At 41.4% G+C, this 15,475-nt stretch overlaps 1 protein-coding gene across 1 annotated transcript in view; it reads right to left on the reverse strand.

Moving 5' to 3' along the window:
- Nucleotides 1-612: 612 nt before the first annotated feature.
- mllt10 (MLLT10 histone lysine methyltransferase DOT1L cofactor) overlaps nucleotides 613-15,475 on the reverse strand; it is a 48,089-nt gene continuing 33,226 nt past the window's right edge. Inside the window, 11 exon segments of the mRNA XM_062441357.1 lie at nucleotides 613-1,416; nucleotides 1,791-1,881; nucleotides 2,226-2,249; nucleotides 2,582-2,883; nucleotides 3,085-3,140; nucleotides 3,479-3,628; nucleotides 4,273-4,466; nucleotides 5,720-5,810; nucleotides 8,174-8,291; nucleotides 12,250-12,378; nucleotides 12,380-12,411. Coding sequence (XP_062297341.1) covers nucleotides 1,132-1,416; nucleotides 1,791-1,881; nucleotides 2,226-2,249; nucleotides 2,582-2,883; nucleotides 3,085-3,140; nucleotides 3,479-3,628; nucleotides 4,273-4,466; nucleotides 5,720-5,810; nucleotides 8,174-8,291; nucleotides 12,250-12,378; nucleotides 12,380-12,411 — 1,472 coding nt within the window. The 3' untranslated portion in view covers nucleotides 613-1,131.

Genomic DNA, 15,475 nt, shown 5'->3' on the forward strand with positions numbered 1-15,475 from the left:
ATTTCACATTTCACTTCCCTGAGTGAGCCCCCTGTATCTGGCCCAGAGAAGAGACAGTCGAAAGCAAGGCTTCTGCAGTGACCGTACCAGGCTTGGCTCACTGACATTAATGGATCTACACAAACGGAGTGAAAGAGACACGAGGAGAGAGGCAACAGTGATAACATGTGGGGTATTTGCACAAGCCTCTAACCCAATATTTCCCTTGGGACCGCTGTGAGATAGATGTCAAACATACATCTGTTACTGTTAAGTCCTGTGGTAGGGAATTGTAGTTCTTTAATATATATATTTATATACGTATATATTTATGTTATTTCTGCATTTTTTTCTTTTTATGTTTGTAGTTCTGTGTGTGCTAGCTTGTGTGCTGAGTGCACAACTCGGATTAGCTGAGACCCCTGAGAGAGTGAAACAGCAGATAGACCAGACGGAGAGGGATAGGAGTGTGGAGGATGAAGCAGCTATGAGATGAGAGACACGTGGAGACAAACGGAGAGAGCAAAAGACATGACACAGCGACAAGAGAAACGAGGACACGGAGAGGGGGAAAAAAAGGTAAAGAAGCGTAAGAATGAAGGGATAAGAGAAGAAAATATTGAGCGACACTGATTAAAGAAAAGGTTTCTGGGGAGCTGACTTGTTGGTCAACTCACCTGTTGAGAGAAGAGCAGGGAAACATCATGTGTCTGATGCTACATACTGACACTAACATACCTTAAACTGCTACCAGTGATATTAAATGAAAAACATAACCTCAACTGTGACAAAAAGATTTTAAAGCAGCACTAAAACTAAAAACTCATCTAAAATTGGATGGAAATAAACTATTACTAATTTCACAAATATTGAAATATTGAAAAATTGAAATTTTGCAAAAATAAAGCTTACTTTGTTGCAGTTAGTGACTGCAAAAGACAAAAAAACCTATACATATATATAGTATTATTTTTGTCTTCTGCTATTACATCTGCTATAAATCACTGGAAAGAATAATCTACAAGGGACACAGATTTTTCTGCTGCCAATGTTCTCATCACTGAATTGCTAAGTTGACCAACAGGCTGATCCCAAAAACTCTGCATATTTATTCAAAAAATAACAACCAAAAAAACAAATAAACAACTGCCGTCATGTCTTCTCCTGCCCTGCGACGCCCACGGCCTTCTCAGCTAGCCGCGGCTTCTGCGCCCCTGAGGCATGTGTGTCAGTGTGTGCGTGCTGTAGCGCCAGAAAGGGGTTGGCGGTGATGGTGCCTTGGCCCTGGTTCTGGGCGCCGGGCAGCAGGTTGTTGATGGGCAGCTGAGCGGAGGAGAGCGGGATGGAGGGAATCTGGCCGGAGGAGGAGAGGGACTGCAGCTGCTGGAGGTCCTGATGCTGCTGCATCAGATGGTAGAGCAACATCTGCTGCTGCTCCTGGAGAGATGGATAGAGGAGGAAATCAAGAGAGGGAAAGAGAGGAGAGAATGAGGAGCAAGAAGAAAATGCGGGTGAAAAAAATGAGGATAAAGTGAAGGTTTCGGACAAGAGGAAGAGAAAGATTAGATGGAGAGATAAAGAAGGGACGGAGTCAGTAAAAGTGATAAGAAGAGTGACAGCAAGGACGAAAAGGGAGGAGGAAAAAAAAGAGAAGAGTTAATATGTTTGGTGATTTAGGCCATTGTCCAAAGGAAAATTGTAGCTCACTGTCTTTGTGTGTGTTTAACTATGTGATAGCAGTAAAGGCAGTGATTAGCTGCAAGCCTGCCAGTGTGTGTGTGTGTGTGTGTGTGTGTATATGTGTGTCGTACCGCTGAAGGCTGTGAGGACAGCAGCTGCTGTAGCTGATGCTGCTGCAGGAGGAGTTTCTGTTGCTCCGACAGCAGGCCGAGCCGCGCAGTGCTGATGAGACAAAACACAACTCGCAGTCAGACAAACACAATAAACACTCTGTCCTCACACTATCATTCCTCAGCACAACATGTTTTAATACACCTACTCAAAACATCGGAGGTTTATACGGAGCGGGACATTTAAGAACTACTGACTCTGTAACCCAAGTTAAGTACAGGTAGTGGTTTAAAGCTTCCTTAAATAAATGTCTTAACCATTGCACTTTTAAACAAAGCACAAAAAATGTCTCATTGCTATGAATTCACACAAGTAAACACACACAAAAACATTTCAGGGGCATGAAGGAGACGGAGCTACAGGTTGCTGTAATGTTGTACCGACTTCAGTCTCACCTGTTCTTACTAGTTGCTGAGCTGCTACAATCCAACACGCAAGCAAAAGGAAACAAGAAACAGAGGACCCAATCAAATTCACATTCAAAGACAACTTAAGAAATCTAGAAACAAAGTTACCAGACAAGCATGTTACCAGACATTTTGAATGATTTAGATGTTTTCAATATGTTAAGTGAAGGAAATCTGGCCTCAAATCCACTGAGAGTAACCTGCTTTTTGGAAGAGGGTGATATGATCTGCTCCTGTCATTCGGCATTCAGAGCTCCTACAGTCTGGTCTCACTTGTTTACATAATATTTATCCAACAGGAAATGTTTATTAGCTTGAAAAAGACAGAACACGTTGGTCAGTACCTGTTATTGACGGGCAGTGTGACGGCTGTAGCTGCTCCAGTAGTGTGTGTGTGTGGGCTGGCGGTGCCCCCCGGTGTCTGGATCACCCCGTTCAGGGCCCCGACGATTCCCCCCATGCCCAGAGCGCTCCCTGCACCGAGAGCGCCCATCAGTCCTGCCACTCCACCCAGCCCGGCCGGGTTTGTCCCCACGGCGGCGACCCCGTTGAGCTGCGGCTGGGGCGGGCTCTGGGAGACCGAGGGAGGGGTCGAGAGAGAGGAGGTGGAGCCACCGCTGCTGTGGCCGCCACATGAAGCACTGTCCTGAGAGAGAGAAACAGAAACATGAACATCTTTAATGACCATTATCTCTTTTAATTCTACATTTAACATAAACTATGTAGATTTTTGGTGTATATTTTACTTGTAAAATTTTGTTGCTGATACAAATAACTTTTATTATGTGTAATAATATAGTTATTACATGAACAATGAATGAGTCATACCATCTTGTCTGTGTCTTACCTGAGCTGCCACAGGTAAAGATGAGTCAGTGGCTCCGAGCTGGGCTCCCTTCACATCTACAACACAAATTACAGACAGGTTTAGATTTTCTCTTTATCTATTTATATTTTATGTCTTAATTAGCCCCGCCCCCGAGTTCATTCATTCATTAATCAGAGAATATTTAAAATGTGATAAATTACTTTTTCAAGTTCTGAAATGCCAAAGTGACATCAAATATCTTGTTTTGTTGGATACTCAGTTTTAAATTGTAAATAACAGAAAATCACTGCATCTTTACGTTTAAAAAGCTGAAACAAGATAATATTTATGTTTATATTAAATAAAGATATCACCAGCATTAAGTGCCCTCACTACAAATCATTTATCTTGAGTTCTAAGTATGTGTGTGTACCTGAGGATGCCGTGGTGGGGGTGAAAGGCACTGATAGCTGAGCGCTGAGAAGTTGCAGTCTCTCTTTCTTCATGGTCAGAGTTTTGATCTGCTCTTCCAGCCTCCTGTTCTCCTCCTGCAGCTGATGGAGAGACTTCAACATGCCCACCACTGACAAGAGGGAGAGAGAGAGAACAGACACATTTGATTGACTGATCAGAGTATAAGAGAGTTTAGTCACAGCAATTTCTGCTCTTAATAGTAATTGCTTTGATCTGAGTTTTTGATATTTCCCTCTCGTGAAAGAAAACTACTTCAAATTGGCTCTGATACAATTAAAATAATCATCTGTCACAGTGTGAGATCGTGATTCTGAGGTGGAGCGACCTCGAAGCAGGCAAGAACATAGAACTCAGACTTTCTGCAACTCTGCTCAGCCTCCACGCCTTTCCGCTCATATACCCAGTGACTCATTACACAGAAATACTCCACAGAGAGGTCAGAGGTCAAGATCAGCTACAGAACAGTGACCCTTGTGGAGTTGTCCAGGTGAAGGAAAAACTTTGTAACAACCGGGCAGCCATCCACCTTTTCATTTTCACTCTGTTTATCTCTGAAAGTATGTTCAGGTAACCAGATAACTAACACACATCTTTATTAGTACAAAATTAAGTTTTTCCCAGAACTTTTATACTTGAGACATTGGAAGTGAAAGTCAGGTATCAAATCATCTTTAGAATTGAAAAATTTCATGATTTCCAAACCTGAGTGTGTGTGTGTCTTTGGGTGTGTTTATTTCATGTGTGTCCTCTCACCATCTCCCTGTGCTCCCTGCTGCAGCAGGAAGCTCTGCCCCTCGTTCCACTGCCTCTCCAGGAGCTGCTCTATGCTGGTGGCCACCGGGGGCAGCGTCTCACTGCCGCCTCCCCCCGCCCCTAGCAACCCCAGCCCTGGCCCCGGCAACGACCCCGAGGAGTCATAGCGGATCTGCAAGCCACCAATGGGAGAGCTGAATAGGGGAAGAGAGAGAGAGAGAGAGAGAGGGAGAGAGAGAGAGAGGGGGAGAGAGAGAGCATGGATAGAAAAGGAAAGATAGAGAGGTCAATAGGGAGATTAATGACCCAACATAAACGTCAGACAAACATAGACACTGCTGGCTATAAAACTACATCAATTTGTTGTTACAGTGGCCTCTAATGAAAAGGGGCCAGGCTTTCTGTGTGTGTGTGTGTGTGAGTGAGAGAAAGAGAGATAGAAAAAGGGGAAGAGAGAGCAAGAAGGAGGACATGCAAGTGAGAGAGAGAGAGACGGAAAGAGGGAAGTGGACTGTCTTGATGCGATAAATCTTGGTGTGTGTGCTGAGACAGTCTGCAGAGTGTGAGATAGGGGAAATGAGGGACAGAAGGAGAGGGTAGAGGACAGAGAGATGGGTGCATGATGTTGGGGGGAAAGAAAAGTTAAAAAAGAAGTGATACATTTCGCTAGTTTTAGGTCACATAATTTTATGAGCACCAATGTAAATACACTCCTTTTAAATGTTACAGAATCATCCAAAAAATGTGAAATTTGATGCATTAAATGTACAAAAAAATGTTAAAAGTTTCAGTGGAAATTGTTCAGGTTTTTAAATACCACAGAAATCTAACATTTTCTGTCACTGTGTTTTTGTATTAAAATATTTGGTTTTAAAAGCCATTCCCATATAAATTAAGTAAAAAAAACATGAAAAATACAGGTGCAGCATTTAAATATAAATGCTGAAATTGGATGAAAATGTAACCAACCTCATCAAGTGAAATTATCCATCCCACAAAGTAGTAGAAACAAACAAAAATACATCTGTATCATCAATATTCCCATCTCGAGAGATCCGTGCAAACATTCCCAAATGGAAAAGATGCAGAAAATCATCAGGCTGATCGTCCATGTGTGATTAAAACGAGAGAGAGAGAGAGAAAAAAAAATCCAAACTGCAGATGAAGGATGGTTACCACCTTCAAAAACACAAGTTATCGTTGGCTGAGAGAGCGAGGATTGCCTGTAGGGGTAGGAGCGAAAGGGAGAGTGTGCTTGTGTGTGTATGAGGAGTGAGAGGAAGAGAGAGGAGACGAGGGGGCCAGCGGAGGGAAAAGCAGAGAGAGAGAGAGAGAAAGAGAGAGAGAGAGAGAGGGGGGGGTGGAGGGGGTCAGTGAGGAATGTAAATGGAGAACGGAGGGAGGGGGGAGCATCTGTGTGTGTGTGTGTGTGTGTGTGTGTACTCACCGCGGGGTGGTCTTGGGAGAAGCTCTTATGGAGAAGCCCTGAGCTCCGCCGCCGCCGCTGTTGCTGCTGCTGCCGTCTCCCGCCTCCTGATCTACACACACACAGAAAATCGATCGGACACTTTAAAAGTGTGTCCGCACTGAGCTGCATGAATTTAAAAAAAGCACTGTTTATATGTGACGACGATGTGGGTCAGCAAGTGTTTTCAGCTCATTTTCATAAAAATCTTTCCACACTAAAACCATAAACCCTCTTCTTCTGTGAAACTGTACATCACAGCAAACATCTGGTGAAGAAGTGGGACTAACGGTACATTCACACTGGTTTAAACTCACTATTTAGTTTTTTTGTTCCTGCTGTCAGAAAACAGAACATTTGAAATCACGGCTCATATCAATTACCTGTTAATCAGGCGAACGGTGCTGAGATGCAAATGAGCTTAATGACAACACCTGCATCGTGTGATCAAGATTTAAAACGCGCGATGACAGCTGGTGCGGGTGACCAAAAGTTCTTAACTTTACAGCTACAAAACCCCCCCAAAAAACAACCCTCAAACCAGACTTATGTGATCATTTTTCAAATCAACTCTGTAGTCCATGTCCACAATAAAAACACACCGCCATCGTTTTCAGATTAGTCCAATCAGCAGCTCAGATTTAGGTGAGAGTGACGTTGGCTGAGTGTGGATAGAAAACCAAAACAAAAAGAGAAAAATGTGGATTTTCAAGTGAAGTTGGTGTAGTGTGGACGTACTGTAATACTTGTACAAACTCTGTCTCTCTTCCTTTGTATCTCTTTCACACACAAGCCTTCATTCAAACTGCTTGTGCATTTCTCTCTCTTCCTCTCCTGTCAGTCTCTCTCTCTCACTCACTCTCTCTCTCTCTACCCCGTCCTCCCTCTGGGCCCCTGGCCAGACGCTTCTTTTCATTTTCCTCAGTGAGAGTAATGAATCACACATGCACACACACGCAAATGCACACTTTTGCATTTACACACTCACACAAACTCCCCTCTACTTAAGACAGTCAATCCCAGCTTTTACCCCCACCGGGTCACCACTCTAGTCCCTCGCTCGCCTTCTTTTTCAAAGTCGCTTTCCCCTTCGTAACCCTTTCCGTCCTGGCACCTCCCTCTAGACACTCGAAAGCAAAGAGAAGCGGCTGCCAAAGTAAACAGGCTACATGCATACAAACACGCACACACCTTGCACGTTTGCGCTCACATGACCCCTAAAAAAACAAAAAAACACAACTTCACGCTTGTGTAGCTGTTAATTACACTTTAAACATTTTCTGTGAGAATTTGCTGCTTTTTTCTGTTTGATAGAATTGTAAACAATGTATTTGTGTTTAAGACTGCTGGCTCAACATTTGGAAATATTGTTCTGGGCTGTGAGAAATGTTCTCTATTTTCTCACACAGAAAAAAAGATCAATCAAGAATATAACTGGCTGATTAAACGATAATGAAAATAATCAATAGTGGCAGCCTTATTATTGATGAAACTATCATTTTATTACCTAATTACGTTCAATTTTAAATGATATGAAAGTAGAATAGCAGAAAATCCTCATATCTGAAATGCTGGAATCACAAATGTGGACATCTGGGTTTAATAAATACAGATGAATGATGCTGATTATCAAAAAAATCAAATATCAAACAAGCAATGAATATTTTAATAATTTCACCACTGATTTTCATGGTATAATAAAAAAAATGTTTTGTCATTAAATCTAATATTTCCTTAATAAAGTGAAAAGGTAGAAACCACAGTGTGACTATTTCCAATGCCACAAAGTTTTGCTCTCACACAAATTACACACAAATTGATTTTATCTTCTAACACAGAACCGTTCGCGTCTGTATCTGTTGCACACACACACAGCTCTGTGTCTCCCTGTCATTCAGGCTGATTAGTGAATTGACCTGCAGGTCAGAGTGGATCTGGCTCTGATGACTGCTGATCGGCAGCAGGAACTACCTACCTTCCTCCTCCGCGCTCTTAACTCTCTCCCTTCTTTTCTCTTCCACGTTCAACCAGATGTCTTGGATCAGGAAGTGGCTACTCTGATTACTAACGCCACCTCTTTCTCCCTCATCGGCTCCTCTGCACCGGACAGACAACAAACCACCTCTTTCTGCTCCTCTTTCACATCACTACCTCCAAAGCTTAGTGTGTAAACAGTATATATACAATGTGTGTTCATTTGACTGTGTGTGTATATATGTGTGTGTGTAAGAGAGAGAGAGAGCGAGAGAGCGGGTGACCGATCAAGGCGTGTAACTGGAGCTGAGTGGGAGGAGCTTGAAAATAGCACGAGGGCTGACCTTTAACCTCTCCGTGGGACCATGGGGCCGTGACCTATCCATTATCTCCCTCTCTTTCTCTCTGTCACACACACATACTTTTGTCACATGAGCGCGCACACACACACGTTCCACGTACCTGCTGGTGAGGCCTCTGACTGGGCAATGAGTGCCGCCATGGCCGAGTTGGGGTTCAGCCTGTTGCCAAACATGTGGGAGGGGGCCAGGTTGAAGACGGACCCTGGCAGACCGCTCACCTGAAGACAGGAGACACAGAGATACCCAGGAATGAGTCACAAGATTCACATTGAATTTAGAATCAATTCTATTCACTTTGCACTGTGTTAAAAAGGCTGTTCAGCTCTTCTAAAATCAACACAACTTGGTGCCTAACATGATCAGCTGCTTCTATAAAACCAACATGTGTTTAAATAAAAAGAGAGAAACAAGCCAAAAACATTTTATTTAATTAAACTATTTTAGGGCTATACATTTAGGATAATTGTAATTGTAGGATATTTTCATGATTCATTTTTTTTAAAGATCCATTTTCATTGTCAATTTATCTGGTTTTTTTTTAAAGAGAAATTAATTATTCAGTCTATAAAATATACATATTATATATTAAAATAATGGTATTTTTGAATGTATATTTAACTAAAACCATATTTTAAAAAAATTCTCACATTTCAGAACTAGGAAACAGCAAATTAGGTATTTGTGCTTGACCTGATATCAATTATGTCATCAGATCACTATTAACATCCATTAAAAGAGTGGGTTCATGTCCTTTTTGATTAATTAAAAAAAAAACCTCCAATATATTTACTTCTGGAAAAGTAACAACTGCAAGTGATTGTGGTCTCTATGGTGGTGTTATCTATAGGTGAGAAGGGATTTTAGCTTTTTAGTTTAGTTTATTTATTTATTTAAAAAGGGACAGTGTACATTCATGAACATTTCAAATTAAAATGTAAATGCACCGGAATTAGCTAAAATAGCTGGGTTTCATCCGTTGTCCCGTTTTAGCACCTCATCAGATGTTCATGTTCACACAGTATTTATTTTACAGTTTTTGGGGGCTCTGACTGTCTGATCACATATAATTTCACGGTAATAACAAAAATACCTGAATGTGAATTTTACAGTGCTAAAATATTATTTTATTCCACAGCTCAACACACACACACACACACACACACACACACACACACACACACACACACACACACACACACACACACACACACACACACACACACACACACACACACACACACACACACACACACACACACACACACACACACACACACACACACACACACACACACACACACACACACACGGCCTAAAGTGCCTCGGCACCCCAACAGTACGCTGACATGCTGACAAAGTGTTTCTGATGCATAGAGTTTAATCCAATTAAGGCATTTCCCAAATAAGGACCGTGGAGTGAAGGGTGGGGCAGGGTGAGAGCAAGGAGAGCATCAGGACGGGAATCAGATCCAACTAAAGGAACAAAATGGCTGACTGTTTTGGTTGCTTCAGACTAAAAGAAAAGGCAGAAACTGATTGAAGTCGCTGGAAGTTGTTTTTTTGGGGGTTTTTACAATTTATTTGAAATTTTGGAGAGTTTTTATATTAGGCGCCAAGCTGAAAGCGTCAAACCACATTTTCTAATTATCTGATGGGTTAGATTTGTTTAAAAGTTTAAAACAGTCTGGTTTCCAACACTTAATGCATTTGACGGAGCAGAGTTCTGATCAGGAGGATGAGCAGAAAACTCAATATATTTCTGAATATCCAACAAACAAAGCTTCAGTCAGTAAAAACAAATCCTGCATTCATGGAGCTTAGCCTGCATATCTGTCCCATCTTTTGCTTGCAGAGACATTTCTACCCACTTGCTAAAAATTTCGGGTGTGCGCTCTGGGAAAAAAAAAATCAATAATCTCTTATTACAAATTCATGGAAGTCTAAAATAACAAAAATCTGGAAAACATCCTGGAAATTCCCATCCCCTGTTAAATGTTAAATTCAAAGAAGGCACCTGTACCCTCTGTCCATTTTTCCCCTCACTGAAATGACTTCAGATTTTTTTCTAGGACCCCCCCCCCCCTCCTCCACATCCTCCTCCTCTCCTCTGTGCCATAATCCTGCCCCCTTTCCCATCAACATTCATTTTTAATTTTTCATTCAAAGTCTCTCTCGCACTCCCTTTCTCTGTCCTGGGCTGATAGCCAATAACAGTAGGCTGAGAGTCTGCTAGCGGACTGAAAATAGCAAATGGTCTCTGACACACACACACACACACACACACACACACACACACACACACACACACACACACACACACACACACACACACACACACACACACACACACACACACACACACACACACACACACACACACACACACACACACACACACACACACACACACACACACACACACAGTGAGGGAAGACTGTTGTTGGCATCCTCCTATAGTTGCGTAATTTCTGCAGACTCCATTCGGAGTGTGTGTGTGTGTCCCAGATGCCCAGAGGCGTACATCACACTTTACAAACTAACACGCACGTTTTTAACAATCTGGAGCGACAAGATGAAGGTAAAAAAACAAACCCTCTATATTTAACTTTTGCTTTCTGCTGCACTCTCTCTGTTCCAACCTCCTCTATACATGCTGTAAACAGGCGTGATATCCTATGCTTCCCAAGGCGTCCTGTCCTGTATAATACGCGCTAAACAGAGAGGAACTGGCCGAGATGAAGGCCAGTCCAGTGAATTCAAGAGTGCAACCACACACACACAAACGCACACTTGCCCCGACCTCCCCTCCTTCCCACCATCCCTACTGTGGTGCTTGTCAGATGTCATTACATCACAGGACAACGGAGGGAGAAAGAGAAATGGATGGGGACAGAGAGAGGGAAGGTCGAGGGTGAAAGAAAGTGTGTATATGTGAAAGATAGAGAGACAGAGACAGAGAGAGAGACAGAGAGAGAGAGAGAGAGAGAGAGAGAGGTGGTAAGTGGACACAGGAGAAAATGGTGTTGGGTGGGCAGAGACAGAACGTGGTCTTTGGGGAGGTTTGAAAGGACGGACACTGGGGTCAGTGATTGAAGATGAGTTTTTTTTTTCTTTTTAGGAGACGGGTGCAGTGATTACTGCGGGGGGGGGGGGTTTGTGCTGAACAAGATAAAGTCAACGCCCTCATTTCTGATTATAAGCATTAAAACTAGTGGAACACACCACAAACAATTATAGAAATGCAATATAATTCATTTTGATCTTAATGAACGTGATAAACTGCTTCTACATCAAAGATTTAAATGTGAATAACTTTTAAAATGGTATAAGACATGGTGAAACTATTTATTGTCTGTAAACATTTCCAGACTTTGTAGATTAGTTCTAAATAGGAGGGATTTTCCCAAAGTATGCAGCCTGGAATCTGATGTATAGTGAATAAGCACTTCCCCCATTTTCCACACTGTGGGACAGGATGGGCATTATGACCATGAGTGTGTATTTAAATTATTTGTAGCTTTGGTGGTTTTCTCAGAATATCATTATTTGGCATTGAATTTCTTTTTTCTAAAAGGAAGATGATGATTTTCCATCTTTTTCCTGTGTGTCAGCATCCTGATCACATCACCACACATTACTGTACATTTGTAATAATAATTATGCATCATTTTATGTTATAATAATACAGACCGCATTCGTTAAGGTCAGTGGTTATTTAATTTGTTATTTAGGTTGGAAAATCAGATGGACAGACAAAGGATGAGCATATTTTTTTTTTGGGTGCTCTGAATAAACCTGGAAAACTTGCTGCAGGTGCACCGTGCCGTCAGCTGTACAATAACTCCCTGAGAAAACATGATTCACACAAGGTCAGGACACACACATTTCCCACATAATTAGCGTGCAGTGGATTAATAATAATAGTGATGAGCGATTTGGTGAGGAAGATGTTTAATTAGTGCGCCGTGGTTTATTTGCGTTCCCACAGTTTACTTCATTGCATTTCAGCTCAAAAGATGCCAGGGGATGTAGGTGAACTGACATATGTAGATGCTGTTGGATGGTGTGTGTGTGTGTGTGTGAGAGAAAGACAAACTTAGAGTCTCACAGTGTGTTTAACAGCATGTATGTGAGTTTTTTTTTTTTTTTAAGCAAAGGTTGTACGTTTGGACTCACGTGTGTGGAGGCTGTGCTGGTTAGCGGTGCAGTGGCAGTGAATGGAGAGGGAGGGGCTAGGGAAGGTGTGGGCTGCTGTTGCTGTGACAACTCGGAGCTGGCTCCACCCACGGCGACAGCCGCTGTCCCCTGCCGATGACCCATCAGCACCAGAGAAAACACCTGTGGACAGTCAGAGTTAGAAGGCTTTAATGGTGTATCATCCACTATTACATCATGAATTTACAGGAATATGGATCAACAGTTGATGCTATAGTGAAATAGAAAAGCCGCCAAAAGCTGCCAATATTGTATCTACACACTCAAAAGTCTTAGCAGCTCTTTATTTTTGACATTTTTTGGGGGAAAACTCTAAGAAAGTAGTTGTTGCTGTACCAAAAAAAACTGTCATAAAAGTTTAATTAAACACACTTTAATTGGATAATAACAACCTGTCATTTTAAATGTATGCACAGTGATAAAACAACCATTTCCTCCATTGACTCTGTTTCTTGGGTCTTTTAATTGTCATGATTAGAGAAATAAAATACCCAGCTTAACTGCGACATTTGACTTACACACAAAGATGAAGAAACACTTAAAATTAGTTTTTTTTTTTACTCATGCAGCAGATCAGTTGACTTGAACAATTTAATGCATGGTTGAGTGTGTGGGCTTGTCTGTAAGCCGTCATGCTGTTTGTTTTCTCTATGATCAGAAAAACTCAGCCAATTATGATAAAGTCAGTTTTAAATGTGCAGAAACACAAACACTGAGCTGGTGGTGAAAATCTGACGCTACAAATTATTCCCGTTAAACTTTTACAAGGCAGGAAGAAAAAAAAACAAACAGTTGCATGTGCAATTTTTTTGCGTCATATTAAAAATGAAGATAACACAATATAAGCTATTTTTTGAAATCACCCATACATATATATTGCTCCATTTTCCATTCTCTTATCTCTTTTTGCCCCCCCACCCCCCACCCCACCGTGCTCGCCCACTAACCAGGGATAAGCCCTGCCCCTGCCCCCCTTTGACCCCAGCAGAGGAAGGGGTGGGGGGTGGTGGGGAAGAGGGCCCCTCAGCCCCACAAAAGCCTGAATGGCTCAGGGCAGCGCACATTCACTAGGGGAACAAGAGATCTTTGTGCCAGGAGGGGAGGTGGTGGGGGGGAAGAGAGAGAGAGAGAGAGAGAGAGAGAGAGAGAGAGAGAGAGAGAGAGAGAGAGAGAGAGAGAGAGAGAGAGAGAGAGAGAGAGAGAGAGAGAGAGAGAGAGAGAGAGAGAGAGAAATACTCCATGGGCCTACCTACTATTTATAATGCTTTGTAATATGCACCAGAAAAATTGATACCCAAAGCAGGGCTGCCGTCGCTCAGAGGGTATGAGCTCCTGCAAGACTTTTAGCAGATGGATTAGAGGCCAAACCAACAGTTTATCAGTTCAGCTCATGTCACTGACCAAATGCTTTCAACACAAAGAGATGCAGCAAAACATTGAACAATACACATTATATATTAGCTTTATCATATAAAAATAAAGAGGTTTATTAACGTCCCTTAACTGAATATCAGCTAGTATGTGGACTATTTTGATGCTCCATAAGGAAGAGTTTAATAAAATCCCTTTTAAAATCTTACATTTATAGTAGTTTTTCTAAATGTTTTAAAATGTAACGACTAGTTTTCAGATTTCTTTATGCAAGTGGAAAATCAAAGTGAAATACATTTGATTAACAATGCTATACTTTGTCACACTTACGTTTAACTGCATTATATTTATCACTAATTTCTTTTAAATGTTGTCGTTTTTAAAAAAGGTAAAAAACCTTTTAGCTCCAAATCTGGTGATTTTCAGGCTTTCACTGAAAAGCATTAAATGACAAGCTCCAGCATGAGCTCAAAATAAATAAATAAATAAATCTGTAACTGCATCAATAAAACTTTTTCTAAACAAATTAAACTTAGAAATGTTTATTAGTCTCATTAACAACGAGGCTGTTTTTCTTGGATCCAGAAGAGCCGTTATACAGGTTTTATTTTTTCACATTAATTGCTGCCAACTCTGTCAAGAACAATTTGAAATATGACAAAGGTTGTATTATTTAAACATACTGATTATTATCCCATTGCAGCTCTTGAAGGGAATTAAAACCTGCTCTTTATAAGACAGAGAATAAACACACGTCTTCACACACAAGCTCGGACTTTTAAAACTTACAACCTATCTGTGTGATCAATAACGTTTAGCCCCTGAAGCACAACTGCCTCCATCGGCCAACCTTCCTGTTCTTTTTCCTTTCCTGCTCGGTACGTCTGTAAGCTGCAAAAATATCCACCTTGATTAGTTCAAGCTGGTATTATCTCGAGAGGAAATCTACGTTGTCTGTTTACGGAGGGTTAAGTCCAATCTAAAACCAAGTCAGTGGCGTCATATTTTATTATTTAACAGCAGAAGCAGCATTTTCAAACTCACTTCAAACTGTGTTTAAGGAGAACATTTCTTTATAAATAGCACAGCCATGATAAATTCAGGGGCCCTGTAGCTTGTTTTTAAAAAACACTACAGACAGTCATTTAATCATGGTTTAAACATGGAATGTAGAGACAAACCCTGAATACCACATGGCAACAGGGAGACATTTGTTATTCTGAGAATTTTCTACCACCAAAGATAAACAGAAATGTATTTAAACATCACAGCAAAGTGTAGAGGGAGCAGAGCTACATTGGGGGCAGTAAATGTGTGTGTGTGTGTGTGTGTATACGTACATCACAAAATGTATGCGGGTTTACGACAGGCAGATAAAACCATGTTGGCTTGAGAGTCAACAACAGTTTAGACTAACAGCTAAATTCAAAAGTAACAGCAATTATGTACATTCAGGTTTCACACTGAGGGTTGATGGAGCTAAATTCTACTAAACACTCTTTATTTTATTGTACACTTAGTCAGCAGTAGATTGTTTACTGTTTAGACAAAACACACATTTCTAATGTCACTTTGCTTCCAATTTTCAGATGTGTGTTGTTTGTTAGAGGTTTTCTGCGTGTTTATGTGTGTCCTTGTTTTTCTTTCCTGTTTAAAGTCACCAAAAATATTTTAAGCACTATCAGCCACAGTGCTCCACACACACACACACACACACACACACACACACACACACACACACACACACACACACACACACACACACACACACACACACACACACACACACACACACACACACACACACACACACACA

This window comes from Scomber scombrus, chromosome 20 (assembly GCF_963691925.1).
Source record: "Scomber scombrus chromosome 20, fScoSco1.1, whole genome shotgun sequence".
Taxonomy (NCBI): Eukaryota; Metazoa; Chordata; class Actinopteri; order Scombriformes; family Scombridae; genus Scomber; species Scomber scombrus.